General features: G+C 34.6%; 1 protein-coding gene across 6 annotated transcripts in view; it reads left to right on the top strand.

Moving 5' to 3' along the window:
• Positions 1 to 15,997, top strand: part of BRD10 (bromodomain containing 10) — a 142,269-nt gene that overhangs the window by 12,210 nt on the left and 114,062 nt on the right. For 4 of the 6 annotated variants that reach the window (XM_082696501.1, XM_082696498.1, XM_082696497.1 and 1 more), the window contains exon 2: positions 10,513 to 10,713. The exons of 1 other annotated variant lie outside the window; for it this stretch is intronic. In XM_082696501.1, the coding sequence (XP_082552627.1) occupies positions 10,661 to 10,713 (53 nt within the window). In that variant the 5' untranslated portion in view covers positions 10,513 to 10,660. Of the gene's footprint in view, positions 1 to 6,650; positions 7,170 to 10,512; positions 10,714 to 15,997 lie in introns of those variants that run through there. One more of the 6 variants, XM_082696500.1, reaches the window with a different exon arrangement.

The following is a 15,997-nucleotide window of genomic DNA, read 5'->3' as shown; positions in this document are numbered from 1 at the left end:
AAGAAAGAAAATTGTTAGGGATATATCTTGTTCTATCTTATTTTGCTTTCCAAGACGGCAGAGAATGTTTTATCCATCATTGCATCTTCAGGGTTTAGAGTTTACCTAATAGTTGTTTGGTAATTCCTGAATTAATGAAATAGATGAGCATATAAAAAAAGATTAAAGAAATGTTCCATTATATCAAGTCACATTCCTCCTTGTTTTTAAAGACACAACACAGTTGTCATCTCAAGAAAACTTCTTTGCCCATCTCTTCCTTCCTCTTCTTTTCATCATGGGGTAGGTGTACTCCTCTGTTCTTACAGGATACACCTTTTGGAGTCATATGGTTTGTATTAAAGTTTTTGAATACCATGATATTGAAGTTTTCTGTTTCCATATATATTTGAGTCATTAAATTTTAAGACTGTCATGCATTTTTGTATATCTAGAAGTTGGCTGTTCATGTGCAGAGAAGCTCAGTAGGTAATGGTTAAGTTTAATGCAGATAACCATATCTTCCCTTAAAGGATGGATACTGTATTTAAAAGCATAGTTGAAAGTAGTGTGTGGTTATTATAATAAGACAGTTAATTATATCCAGCATATATTTTCCTTGCTTATTATTTGATAGGCACTGTAGAGGGACTCAAAGATGAATATGGAAAGATAGGAGTTGATAAACTAAGTTGATATAAAGATCATTCAGGCAACAAGAGAAGAATATTGAAAAGTGCAAAGGCAAAAAAAGCGCCACTGTATATAGCTAGGGAATGCTTTGGCTAGAGTGTAGTTATGTATAGAAAAGTAGTGACAAGTGTTAGGGACAGATAATGGAGCCAGATCACATAGGGCCTAATATGCTACACTAATAAAGAGTTTGATATTCCAGATTCATGAGTTATTAAAAGCTTGTAAGCTAGAGAATTAGAAAAGAAAATTAATGTCAGTTTGATCTTTTTCTATACCTTAATTTTTGGCTTCTTTTAGTTTTAATTTTGCATTTGACTTTATTCCTCTTAAGTTGCAGGTTTGGTGGAGGATTATATAGAAATATAACTGGAAAAAGTTTACATTAAGCGGAAATCCTAGAGTAATGCTAGAAAGAAGAGAAAGACAGCACTTTCTTTTTGCCAAATAATTTAGATAAGATACTGTATTTAAATATCTAAATAATATTAGGTTGCACATGGGTGGTTTCTTTAATTTAAAAATTTCAGTCTTCTCCCAGTTCACAGAGGAAAAAAATTTACATACAATACAGAATTCTACCTATTTATTTATTTAAAAAATTCTATTTATTTATTTGACAGAGAGAGATCACAAGTAGGCAGAGAGGCAGACAGAGAAGGAGGGGAGAAGCAGGCTCCCTGCTGAGCAGAGAGCCTGATACGAGGCTGGGTCCCAGGTCCCTGAGATCATGACCTGAGCCAAAAGCAAAGGCTTAACCCACTGGAATACCCAGGCACCCCAGAATTTTCTACCAATTTAAGTTACTCTATCTGGCAAGATATTTTCAACAGTTTTATTTGCCAGTAAACAAAGAAAAAAATACATGACAAATATAATTAATAGGCTGCAAACACATATTGACATAACTGGCTATGGTTAATTGGACAGTTTAGTTTTTATACCAAATCTGTATGTATAATGTAGTTATAAGAACATAATCTCAAACAAATAACATGTTGAATAAAAGGTTTTGAGAAACAATTAAATGATGATCCACAGAGTACTGAGCAAGTGTGAGAAACCATTTATGTCCTCCAGTTTATCTGAATCCCTGATTATGGTGCCATTGCCAGTACTTTAGTAATTTCTTCTAATCACTAATTCTGGTAGGGAATCTGTTTGGTAGTGAGATTTAATTCAAAGGTTATTAGTTATATTTAAGTCTTATTTTAAAGCAGGTATCATGGCTGGTGCCTGGGTGGCTCAGTTTGTGAAGCGTCTGCCTTCTATTCAGGTCCTGATCCCAGGGTCCTGGAATGGACCCCCACATCAGGCTCCCTGCTCAGCAAGGAGCCTCCTTCTCCCTTTCCCTCTGCCTGCTACTCCCCCTGCTTGTGTGCTCTCTGTCTCTCTCTCCCTCTCTATCTTAAAAAAAAAGTATCATGGCAAGAGTGTATAGACTAGAATAACTGAGATCTATTTTAATTTTTTAATAGCAGTTTAAATTTTTTCTAATAGTTAAAATTTATTAACTTCTTTCCATATGCTATAAATACTCTGCCAAGCATGCTCTTTGAAGAAGATTAAGATAAAATAGAAATTGTCAAAAAATTGAAATAAGAAATCTTCCATCCAATTAGACAGAGATACTCACTTGGTAGCCTTCTTATCTATATCATATATATTATTTACTCACACATAAAATTGCAATACAAAATTTAGATTTTCCATATCTACAGTTTTATATCCCTCTTATCACCTATTAGATTTGATTTTACTTGTTAATCAAATGTAACATGTGACTGTTGTTACATATGAAACTGTATACTAACAGGATAACAAAAGTAAGATTTTGTAATGTGGTTTTAGTTTTGGTTTGGTTTGGTTTTTGACTCCGTAGTTTTTTCTTTTAAAACATTTATTTTTTGCCATATAGATTTGCTGTCTTTTGCTTTGTTTGGTTACCAATGGAAAATGACACCACCTTCACTAAAAATGAGCCTGACTCATTAACAAGTAGGTTGAAGCTGTCAGTCATGCCATGATGAGTTTGTGAGATTTATAGTAAGAATATATCTTAAAAATATATTTTAGTGCTTCTAATCACAGAGGTTAGCTTGCTTTCTCATATCCTCATCACTCTACCATATTTTGTAGTTATCCTTTTCAACAGTACTTGTGATTAATTTGCCAGTCTAGAGCAAGTAGTAGGAATAGAACCTGTCTTGACTGCCTTTAATACACAAAAGCCCAGTAGAACTTCTGAAATTACACTTTATCACAATTTTAGTATTAGTTAACATATACTAAATGTCACTCTCTGTCACTCTTTTTAAAGGGCTTTATCAATATTAAAGTATCTAATCCATCAACTCTTGAGGTAACTGGTGATTTATATAATATATTTTACAAATGAGAAAAGGAGACACAAAAAAATAATTTGCCCAAACTAGTTAGTGACAGCACCTGGATTGGAATCCAGCCTCTTTGGCTCCAGAACCCAGGTACTTAATCACTGTGCTGTGTTGCTGACGAACAAGAGCTATAGGGATTTAGAGAAAGGAACCCTTATACCTGAGAGAAAGGCTGGAGAGAAAGGAATTATAAAGAATTCCAAGGAGGAAGGAACATTTAGAAACCTGTGGTAGTAGGATTGATAGTATTTGCAATAAAATTATTCAAAATAATTATATGTGTGAAATATGTGAAAACCTGAAGGAAATAGTTGAAGTATAACTAGACTGTACATGGACTTTGTTGAGCTAAACAGTGATTAGTATATGTTTTAATAGCTTATTAACAAAAGTACATCTGGTGGCAAAAATTTTATTGTTTGTAGGTAATACATACACTTGCTCCTCTACTATTAAGAAACTACTACTGTTACTAGCTTCATTTCTTCAATTTCATGTCCTAGCCATCTCAGATTTTAACATGTGCAAAACTGAATTTGTGGTTTGTTTTGTTTTGCTTTTCTAAGTCTACTACCTTCTGAATAAATTACTCCACTGTCTATCAAGTTGCTTTGGCCAGAAAAACTCCCTTTTTTCATTGATTCTTCTTTTTCATTTACTTCTCATATTAAGCATATCAGCCAGTTGTGAGCCGCCTTTTGTGAATAACTCTTTGCTATCTCTCTCCTCTGTTTCTCACCACTTTACAAGTCCTTGTCATCTCTTGCCTGGAATACTGTTGCTGTAGTTTCCTGATGTTTGTTTTCTTTATTCTGCTTTTTCCTCCTAGGTACCATTTTCTACTTAGTAGCCAGAGTGAACTTTTAAAAACGTACATACATTAAAAGAAGTTACTATCCTCCTAAAGTGCTTCATAGGCATTTAAGCTATAGTAAGGAGTTTGGCTTACCATTTTATGTGCCAGTAAAGCCATTTCTCACCTTAGAGCCTTGATACTTGTTTGTTCTTTTATCTAGAATACTCTGTCTCCAAGATTTTTTTTTTTTTTTTTTTTTTTTTTTTTTGGTTTTTGGGTTTGTTTTTGTCATGGCTGGCTCCTCCTGTCAGTTCCCCAGAGAAATTGTTCTTGAGTGTCTGTCCCAGAGTTTTATAGTATGTAACTTGTAGTTAGAACTGATGTTTGTATGTATGTATTTGTTTTCTTACTTTTCGTATCTTACTCATTTTGTGTATTTTCAGTGAGGATAGGAATCTTGCCTGTGTAAATCTTGTTAAAATTACTGCCAGCTCATAGCCCACTACCTACACGTAATTAATATTGAATGAAGGAATAAATGAATGAGTGAACAAATGAATGGAGCTGTCTGGAATTTGTTTTGATCAAGGAGTAAGGTTGAAATCAACCTTTATTTTTGCTCATATTCAGCCAGTTTCAGCATTATTTTTTTCCATTGTTTTGTTATACCATCTTTATAATACATTAAATTCTTCGTGTGCTTGGATTTTTTTTTGAAGTTTTTATTTAAATTCTGGTTAATTAACATACAGTGTAATATTAGTTTCAGGTGTACAATATAGAGATTCAGCATTTCCATACATCACCTGGTACTCATTACAAGTGTACTCCTTAATCCCTATCACCTATTTAATCTGTCCCCCATCCATCCCCATTTTGGTACCATCAGTTCTCTATAGTGAAGAGTCTGTTTGTTGGTTTGCCTCTTTCTTTTTTTTCTCTTTGCTCACTTGTATTGTTTCTTAAATTCCACATTTGAGTGAAATCATATGGTATTTGTCTTTTTTTGACTTAGTTCACTTAGCATAATACTCTATAGCTCCATATATATTTTTTGCAAATGGCAATTTTTCATTCTTTTTTATGTCTGAGTAATATTCCCTTGTGTATATACCCACATCTTTTTTTTTTTTTTTAAGATTTTATTTATTTATTTGCCAGAGAGAGAAAGTACAAGCAGAGGGAACAGCAGGCAGAGGGAGAAGCAGACTCCCCGCTGAGCAAGGAGTGCGATGTGGGACTCAGTCCCAGGACCCTGGGGTCATGACCCGAGCTGAAGGCAGATGCTTAACCAACCGAGTCACCCAGGCATCTCACCCCACGTCTTTATCCATTCATCAGTCAATGGATACTTGGACTATTTCCATAATTTGGCTATTGTAGATGATGCTGGGTGCACATATCCCTTCGAATTAGTATATTTGTATTCTTTGGGTAAATGCATAATAGTATAATTGCTGGGTTGTAGGGTAGTTCTATTTTTAACTTTTTGAGGATCATCCATACTGTTTTCCAGAGTAGGTGCACCAGTTTGCATTTCTACCAGCAGTGTAAGAGGGTTCCCCTTTCTCTGCATCCTTGCCAACACCCATTGTTTCTTGTGTTGTTGATTTTCCCCATTCTGATAGGTGTGAGGTGATGTTTCATTGTAGTTTATGATTTGTATTTCCCTGATGATCAGTGAGCTTATAAAATTCAACACCCATAAACTCAACACCAGTTAAAAATAGGCAAATGACATGAATAAACATTTTTCCAAAGAGAGCTGTTTGCTGACTCTCAGGACTTCTAGTCAACATAGTACTGGAAGTCCTAGCCACAGCAAACAGACAACAAAAAGAAATTAAAGGAATTCAGATCAGCAAGGAATAAGTCAAACTTTTACTATTTGCAGTTAAGTGTGGGTTTCTATATGTAGAAAATCCAAAAGACTCACTGATAAACTACTAGAACTGATAGACCAATTCAGTGAAGTCACAGGACACAAAATCAACATACAGAAATCTGTTTTATTTCTATAGGCCAATAATGAAGCAGCAGGAAGAGAAATTAAGGAATCAGTTCCATTTACAACTGCACCAAAAACCATAAGACACCTAGGAATAAACCTAACCAAAGAGCTAAAAGACCTGTACTCTGAAAACTATAAACCAGTGGTGAGAGAAAGTGGAGGAGATGACACAAAGAAATGGAGAGACATTCCATGCTCATGGAATGGAAGAACAAATATTGTTAAAATGTCTGTACTACCCAAAACTATCTATAGGCTCAATGCAACCCCGATGAAAATAACACTGGCATTTTTCGCAGAACTGGAACAAGGAACCCTAAGATTTGTATGGAATGAGAAGACCTCGAATAGCCAAAGCAACCTTGAAAAAGAAAAGGAATGCTGGAAGGAAAACTAGACTGCTTTCTTATACCATATACAAAACTAAATCTAAATTCAAAAGACTTAAGTGTAAGACCTGAAACCATAAAAACCCTAGAAGAGAACATAGGCAGTAACTTCTTTGACATCAGCTGTAGCAAGTTTTTCCTTGATATGTCTCTTTAAACAAAGGAAACAAAAGCAAAAATACACCTTTGGGACTGTATCAAAATAAAAATCTGTAGGACAAAGGAAACTTCCATCAATAAAACTAAAAGGAAACCTACAGAATGGGAGAAATACTTGGAAATGACATACCTGATAAAAGGTTTGTATTAGAAATATATTAAAAGTTTATGAAACTCAACTCCAAAAAAATAAATAATCCAGTTAAAAACTGGGGAAGACATGAGCAGACATTTCTCCAAAGAAGGTATCCAGGTGGCCAACAGGTACATGAAAAGATGCTCAACATTACTGATTATCAGGGAAATGTGAATCAGAACTACAATGAGATATCATCTCACAACTGTTAGAATGGCTAAAATCAACAACACAAGAAATATGTGTTGGTAAGGATGTGGAAAAGGGAATACTTGCACACTCTTGGTGGGAATGCAGCCTGATGCAGGCACTGTGGAAAACAAGATGGAGTTTCCTCAAAAAGTTAAAAATAAAATGACTGTGATCTAGTAATTGCACTACTGGGTATTATCCAAAGAATACCCAAAGAATACCCAAGAACAGTAATTCAAAGGGATACCTGCATCCTGATGTTTATATCAGCATTATCTAGCTAAATTATGGAAGAAGCCCAAGTATCCATCAGCCAAAGAAATAGTAGCATAGCTCTACAATGGAGTATTGTTCAGCCATAAAAATGAATGAAATCTTGTCATTTGCAATCATGTGGATGAAGCTAGAGAGTACAATGGTAAGTGAAATAAATCAGAAGAAGACACATACTGTGTGATTTCATTCATATGTGGAATTTAAGAAACAAAACAAGCAAAAGGAGAAAAAGAGACAAACCAAGAAACAGATCTTAACTATAGAGAAGAAACTGATGGTTATCATGAGGAAGGTGGGTGGGGGAATGGATGAAATATGGGATGGGGATTACAGAGTACACTTATGAAAATGAGCCCTGAGTAATATATGGAATTGTTGAATCACTATTTTGTACACCTGAAACTAATATACTAATGTATGTTAACTGTAGTGGAATTCAAATAAAAAACTTAAACATGATTTGAAGTTTAAAATAGGAGATCATTTGGAAAGAGTGATTTTAGTTGTGTAAGTGCAGGCAAATGCCAGATTGGGGTGTGAATGAAACATGAAATGGACCAGGAATTTAGATGTCACTCTTTATAAGGGGAAAGGTTTTTTTTTTTAAATAATTTATTTAAAGATTTTATTTATTTTACAGAGAGAGCATGTGCAAGCAAGGTGAGGGGCAGTGGGAGAGAGAGAATCTCGTTCTCAGGGCTTTATCTCATACACTGAGATCATGACCTGAGCTAAAACCGAAAGTCTGATGCTTAACTGACTGAGCCATCTATGGCTATGGTTTGTTTTTAAGATAAACTTTTACATTGCATATTTGTATGCTAAAGACAATTAGCATGTTATATTCAGAAACTTTTACATTTAGGAGTGTAATATGGACATCTTTTATAGTGAGTACATACAGAGTTCCTAATTCCTTTTAATGGATGGATGTTACTCCATGTTGTGGTATACATTGTTTAATCTGTGTATAAAAGGACATTTATGTTTACACAATAACAATGTGTGTGTGTGTGTGTGTGTGTGTGTGTGTGTGAAAGAGAGAGAGAGAGATTGCTCACAGTTGTGGAGATATGTCTGTAGGGTAAATTCCCAGGACCATGATGGGTCAAAGGATTTGAGTACATTACATCTTAATGATTATTATCAAATTGACTTCCAAAAATGTTGCAATTTTACATATCCAATAATGTTCTGTGAACATTTTTCTTTTCTAGATTCTCCCCAACACTGAGTAATCTTTACACTTTTTAATTTTTACACCTTTATATGAAAGAGACTGCATAATTTTCCTTCTTGTATTTTAATTATGAATGATAAATATCAAAGTATATACATTTTTTTCTGATGAGTAATAAAGGATATTAATTTCTCTTTAGTCTTTGTTCTGAGAAAATACTGCTTAAAAATAGTTTATATAATTTCATCTTCTCTACTTGTAAGAGTGAAATTAAAGAATAAAGTTTAGTTTCTGGCTTGTTTATGTAATAATTTAGCCATGTGACTTCCTCTTTCCTTCAACTTTTATCCCCAATGCTCTGCATATACTGTGGCCTTTGAGGTGTCATCATGTTTCAATGCAGTATTGTTCATTAATGTTCTCTTCCATCAGTATTAATGAGGAAGTAATTAAAATTACAGAACTAGTTAGTTCACCAGTAAAAAGAACCCAAGTATACCCATTCAATATCTGTTATTGCTGATCATCTTCATATCTTTTGGCCCATATTGCTTCTGGCTGGCATTCCTTTTGGCCCAATTAGCCATCAGACAGATCTATGCTATTGTGCATAAAATAATCACAGCCTGAAACAGTATGGCGAGATTAGCCCAAATTCTTCAGGATTGCTTGAACACTTAAAGTTCATGCCCTGCTTGAAGCTGAATCAGTTACATTATTTCCTTACAACAAAGAAGACATAAAATAGTGCCGTAGTTGAGTAGAACCTTGCTCCAGGTGGCCTGAGACCAAGATTGTTCTTCTTACAGGGCGCCTGGGTGGCTCAGTGGGTTAAGCCGTTAAGTGGGTTAAGTGGGTTAAGCCGCTGCCTTCGGCTCAGGTCATGGTCTCAGGGTCCTGAGTCCCGCATCAGGCTCTCTGCTCAGCAGGGGGCCTGCTTCCCTCTTTCTCTCTGCCGGCCTATCTGCCTACTTGTGATCTCTGTCTGTCAAATAAATAAATAAAATATTTAAAAAAAAAGTTCTTCTTACAGTAATAAACTGTTGTGAACAGTTTATTTGATTGTATTTGATTGTATTTCAAGCCATAAAGGTTTGTTTCATTGAACCTTGGCTGCTTTGTATTAAAGCCTTTAGGAAAGTAGGAAAATTTGATTGTAGGATCAACTTTTAATTTACGTAGAATTCATCCAGCATATTGAATGCTTGCTTGGGGTATTGACTTGATTTTGCCATTGTAGAAATAACAGCATGTTCAAAACCTTCAGAGACTCTGACATATCTCACAGAGGTAGAAGAGGAGATTTTTTCCCTGATGCTTTTTATAATTAGCCATTTTTATAGATAAAAGTTCAGAAGTCATGTTTTAATTTTGACTTAAAAACTTGATAAGATAAATGTTTCTTTTTCCAGTGTGAATGGTTTTAATCAATTATTTCAAATTCATTAAGGGGATTTATAGATAATTACAATGCTGAGAACCTTTTTTAATCAGTATTTTCAAGTATTAGAGTAGTATATTCGTGCATTAATAGAATATTACAGGTTAGGGAGACATTTGTGTGACACAAAATGGAATTTTGATTCCTAGATTCTTTTTATAGGTTAGTCAGGTTTCCAAATTTGTACTTATATATCATAGTATTTAATACATTGTAATGTTTCATTTGTTTATAATTTCTTCTAAGCATTTATGTACCATGAATTTTCTCTCCCAAAATGTTCTTGTAGTATTGTGCATTTTCCTATACCAATGACAGGTAATACGAAAAAGATAAGCTGCATTTAATTTTGCAAACAGTAAACTCTTTTGCCCATTAAAGCGATAGTGTTTTAATCCTTAATTTTAATGTGAAAGATTCATTTATTTCTTTTTTTTTAAATTTATTTATTTGAGAGAAAAAAAGAGGGAGCACGAGCAGGGGGAGGGACAAAGGTAGAGGTAGAGGGAAGAGCAGACTCCCTGCTGAGCAGGGAGCCTGACCCTGGGACTTGATCCCGGGACCCCAATAGCATGACTTGAGCTGAAGTCAGCTGCCCAACCAACTGAGCCACCCAGGCACCCCAAGATTTACGTATTTCTTAAATGTAGTGAAGGGTCTGTCATTCAGACTAATTTTATAGAGGGTAAGGAAAATTAGAAATTAATGAAGGGCAGATTAAAATTTGGAGCATAGCTAAGTAAGGTTTAACTATATACTTTCTATATAGTTAGCAAAAGAGATTATTCTTAAGATGCTGGTTTAAGAGCGCTTCTTGCTTACCTAGAAAATTTGACCTTATGAATTGACTTATTCTTCTCCAAGGCACTTGAGAGAAAAGACAACGATAGCAGTTACATCTAGAGGCTATTATGGATTGGAGGATGAGAAGGGAACTGCATGTACCTCAACAAGGCGTCGGTCAACACCACGAAGTTTGGCAGGCTTGACAAGAGGAGTTTTTGAATCTATAATGGTTCAAGTTTTGAGACAGGAAGAACAGCTGAGAGCAAAAGAAGAAAAAAGGTAAATGTTACAAAAAAAAAAGTCATTTTCAAATTTCTAGGAAGTACTTTTCAAAGAGTAGCTATGTAACTTTTGTGTGCCCATATCAAATTTTGGGCCCATTTTAGTCTTATTGCAAAATGCATTGTCATTGAAGTATGAAATCATAATGAAATACCACAGTGAAATTTGTTTAAAAATAGTTTTAAATTTCAAACCAAATTACTTTGAAGCTGAACACAAATTTTTATGAAAGATTTCAGAATGCTTCTAGATTTCTAGAAGTATATCAAATGAATTAGAAATGAAAATAGAAGTATTATCAAATTTTAAATTAGAAGAGTTTTATATAGATTTGTATGGCATTAGAGTAGATTCACAGACCTTTAAAATTAGGAGAAACTCTAAAGATTACGTAGTTAAAAATGACACATAGGTTCACCTCTGCTAGTTTATCCATTGGTATTAATTTTCTGGATAACTCAACCTACCTTGGGCTCATCAGCAAAGAATGTTGTGCTTAGTGTTGCCTTTTAGGGTCTGGGAGCATAGATTAATGACATTTGTATAACATTTTCTTTTTAACAAAAGAGACTAGGGCCCAAAGAGGTGATTACTTAAAAAAGACTGGTGATTTTCATAATAAATAAAATCTCAAACTCAAACTATATTAGGAGTGATTGCTGTTGTAATAGGGAACTGCTAATGCTACTCAAAGGTAATTTATAATGTCATTGTTACTTTCGTAGTAATAAATTTAGCTTGCTTTCATATTTGTATCATTAAAAATCAACCTTAAGACTTTCTTCTGCCATAGTTTTTATTTTAGTGATTAATTCATAACCCATTTTGAAATATTTTTTTTTCTTCTATAAAACCTCATAGAGCTTCTCCTGCTAAAGGAAAGTGGATTTTATGAAAAGGGATAAAAGATTAATCTGAAGTAGCATATAATAGCTTGGAATGGAGAGGAAATGAAGAAAAGGAAGGCTTATAGGAAGACGGCTGTAGCAGTCTAGCTCTTCACTACTGATGACCATAAATAGGGTGAGAGAGGTCAGATTGTTCTGGGAACGAGTAACAAGACTAAGTACCTTCCTTGATACTAAGGGATAACAAAGGAAGAGGCAAAGATAAGTTAGAACATAGTTGTAATAATAGTTATAGTAGCAATAAGAATATAAAAAGAATGGTTAACATTTATGAACATGATTTTTTGCCAGGGTTAGCTCTAAGTACCTTATATGTATTTAACATTTATCCTGAAGCACAGAAAGATTAATTAACTTGCCCAAGATCAGACAATTTTTGAGTGGTAGTCAAGATTTGAAGCCAGGCATTTTGGCTGGCTCTAGAACTTGTGCTCCTAACTAATATGCTCTCTTTTTGACTTGTAATATGATAAAACTAATAAAACAGAAGAACCTGAATCTATCATATGAGGAAAGATCAGTGAATTCTTTTTAGTAAGTTATTTGAAGTGATGGAGAAACATTTAAGCATCCAAGTAGGAATGGATAGCAGGAAACTAGAAATCTAACTGAATCTTTTTCTTTTCTTCAGTTTTACATGTTTGTGTGTCCTTGTGCTTAATGTCAAATAAACATAGGTGAATAAGATATGGGCAAAAATCCACCATTAAGTGTTTCAGTGACTACGATAATTTCATGGAGTGCTATGAATTAAACTTTCTCTGTGGGTTTAGTGTTAACTTTTAATTTTTAAATTATAAGTATTTTAAACATGAAATGAAGAATAAAATTATAATAGAAGTCCATGTACCCACTACTCAGCAATTTTTAAAGAAATTAATATAGTTAAAACAGGATTCGCTAGATCTCTCCTTTGTCCCCAGAAGAAATCACTATCCTCACTTTCTCATTCCTGCACATTTTATTATTGAATTTTAAGAATTCTTTTATATATTATGGATCCAGGTACTTTATCAAATATATATGCATTGCAGATATTTTCTGCTGGTCTTTTGCTTGACTTTTCATTCTCAGTGTGTTTTAAGAAACAGAACATTTTAACTTCAGGTTTATTCTTTTGTTTTATTGTTTTGTGCTTTTAATGACCTAAGGAATCTTAGCTTACCCAAGATTATGAATTTCTCCCCTTTTTCCCCCCCAATTTTTTTTTAAAGATTTTATTTATTTATTTGACAGACAAAGATCACAAGTAGGCAGGCAGGCAGAGAGAGAGGAGAAAGCAGGCTCCCCCACTGAGCAGAGAGCCCAATGCACCTGAGCTGAAGGCAGAGAGGCTGTAACCCACTGAGCCACCCAGGCACCTCCCCCCTGAAATTTCTTAATTTTGTTTTATTTATTAAGATAGACAGGGAGAGAGAGAGTGGGGACAAAGGGAGAAGAGAGAGAGACCTTAAGTAGGCTGTGTGCCCAACACAGAGCCCACATGGGCTTGATCTCACAATCTTGAGATCATCACCTGAGCCAAAAATCAAGTGTTGGATACTTAAGCGACTGAGCTACCCAGACACCCCTCTAAATTTTATTTTTCATGGTTAGGTCTGTGATTCATTTGAAGTTAATTTTTGTGTGTTGTTTAAAGTAAAGATAAAGGTTTATTTTTTTTCCCATATAGCCCATTGCCCCAGTATCATTTGTTGAAAAAAACAATTTTTTCCTTACTAAGTTAGATTTGCATCTTTATTGAAAATCAGTTGAACTTGGGCACCTGGGTGACTCCGTTGGTTACGCAACTGCCTGTGGCTCAGGTCATGATTCTGGAGTCCTGGGATCAAGTCCTGCATCGGGCTCCCAGCTCCGTTGGGATTCTGGTTCTCCCTCTCACCCTGTCCCCTCTCATGTTCTCTCTCACTTTCTCTCTCTCTCTCAAATAGATAAATAAATAAATAAATCTTTTTAAAAAAACGGCATTATGATCTCTAAAAAAAAAAAATCAGTTGAACATATATTTATGAGTCTTTCTGGACTTATTCTGTTTCATTTATCTATAGGTCTGTCCTTAGGCCAATAATACAGTGACTTGATTAATATAGCTTTATAGTAAGCTTTGAAATTTTGTAATATGAGGCTTCCAACTTTGTATTTTGTATTTTGTTTTCAAAATTGTTAGGCTACACTAGCATCTTTGCATTTCTGTATGATTTAGATCATATTGTAAATGCCTACAAAAAAAAATGCCTGAGGAAATTTTGATTGAAATTGAATGGAATTTATCAGTTTCTGGATAATTGTAAATTTCTTTCAGTGCCATTTTTTAGTTTTCAGTGAATACATTTTCCACGTATTTGGTTATGTGTATATTTGGTACCTGTATATATTTTCATGTTTTTGATGCAACTGTAAGTCGTTTTTAAAATTCAATTTATGGTTTTTCCTTGCTAATATATAGAAATACAATTGATTTTAGCATAGGGACATTTGTCTCTTTGTACTCTGAGTTCTGAAAGATTGTGCTTCAGTAGTTTGAAAGTCTGCTATTGCATGCATATGTGTATTTTTGATGCTTATGGTTTTTTGATGGATTGACATCCTCCTTATGAGTGTCTCTTTTTATCCCTGATAATATTTCTGACATTGTTTAATTTGCCTTTTATCTCAACTGTTGGCTTATGAGCTATTGTTACTTGAGTTTTTTTTTAGTGACTTCTCTAAGCTTTATAAGATGTGCTTAACTTACCATATTTAATTTCAAATTTTATACTACTTCACAGTATACTACTGTTTACCTCTTATATTTTGTGCTGTTGTCATTTTACTTCTACAGTATGTTATAAACCCCGATACTCAGTTATTGTATGTCCTTTAAATAGTTACCTTTTGAAGAAATTTAAGAATGAGGAGAAAAATGTATTTTTTTTAAATTTGAGAGTGAGCAAGAGAGAGAGAGAGAAGGAGCCAGGGGGAGGAGCAGAAAGAGAGGGAGAAGCAGATTCCCCACTGAGCAGGGAGCCTGATGTGGGACTCCCTCCCAGGACCCTGAGATCATGACCTGAGCCAAAGGCAGATGCTTAACCGACTGAGCCACCCAGGCATCTGAAAGAAATGTATTTTAAATTTATCTGTACATTTACTCATCCCAACAATCTGCCTTCCTTTGTACTGATCTGTGATGCCATCTGGTGTCATTTTTCCACTGCCGAAAGAACTTTCTTTAGCATTTCTAATAATGTAGGTCTCTCAGTAAACTTTTATATTTTGGTTTGAAAACGTTTTTATTTTTCCTTACATTTTGAAGGAGAAAAATGAAGCTTGACTTTATTCCCCGCCCCCCAGTACTTAAAGCATAGCATAGCTTAACCATACATAATTTTTTTTTAAAGATTTATTTTATTTATTTATTTGACAGGCAGAGATCACAAGTAGGCAGAGGCAGGCAGAGAGAGAGGAGGAGGAAGCAGGCTCCCCACTGAGCAGAGAGCCCGATGTAGGGCTTGGTCCCAGGACCCTGGGATCATGACCTGAGTCAAAGACAGAGGCTTTAACCCACTGAGCCACCCAGGCACCCCCATACATAATTTTTTTTAAGTTTTATTTTAAATTCCAGTTAGTTAACATACAATGTAATAATTAGTTTCAGGTGTACAATATAGTGATTTAACACTTCCATACAACACCCAGTGCTCATCACAACAAGTGCACTCCTAATTCCCATCACCTGTTTAACCCATTCCCCCCTCCACCTCCCTTCTAGTAACTATCAGTTTGTTCTCTGTAGTTGACAGTCTGTTTCTTGGTTTATCCCTTTTCTTTTCCCTTTGCTTGTTTGTTTTGTTTCTTAAATTCCATATATGGGTAAATCGTACTGAATTTGTATTTTTTTCACTGACTGATTTCATTTACCATAATACTCTCTAGTTTTATCCATGTCCTTGCAAATGGCAAGATTTCTTTCTTTTTTATGTAATATTCATATATATATGAATATATATATATATATATATTTCCCACATCTTCTTTATCCATAAATTAGTCAGTGGACACTTAGACTGTTTCCGTAATTTGCCTAGTATAGATAATGCTGGTATAAACATCAGGGTGCATGTATGCCTTTAATTAGTATTTTTGTATACTTAGGGTAATAAATACGTACTAGAATAATTGCTGGATCAGGGCATTTTTAACTTTTTTGGGAACCTCCATACTGTGTTCTAGAGAGGCCACACCAGTTTGATTCCCATCAACAATGCAGGAGGGTTCCCTTTTCTCCGCATCCTTACCAGCACCTGTTGTTTCTTGTGTTGTTGATTTTAACCATTCTGACAGGTGTGAGGTGATATCTCATTGTAGTTTTGATTTGCATTTCCCTAATGATCATT

This window comes from Mustela nivalis (genome assembly GCF_964662115.1).
Source record: "Mustela nivalis genome assembly, chromosome: 13".
In the NCBI taxonomy this organism is placed as follows: Eukaryota; Metazoa; Chordata; class Mammalia; order Carnivora; family Mustelidae; genus Mustela; species Mustela nivalis.
This window is presented reverse-complemented; position numbering and strand designations above follow the sequence as displayed.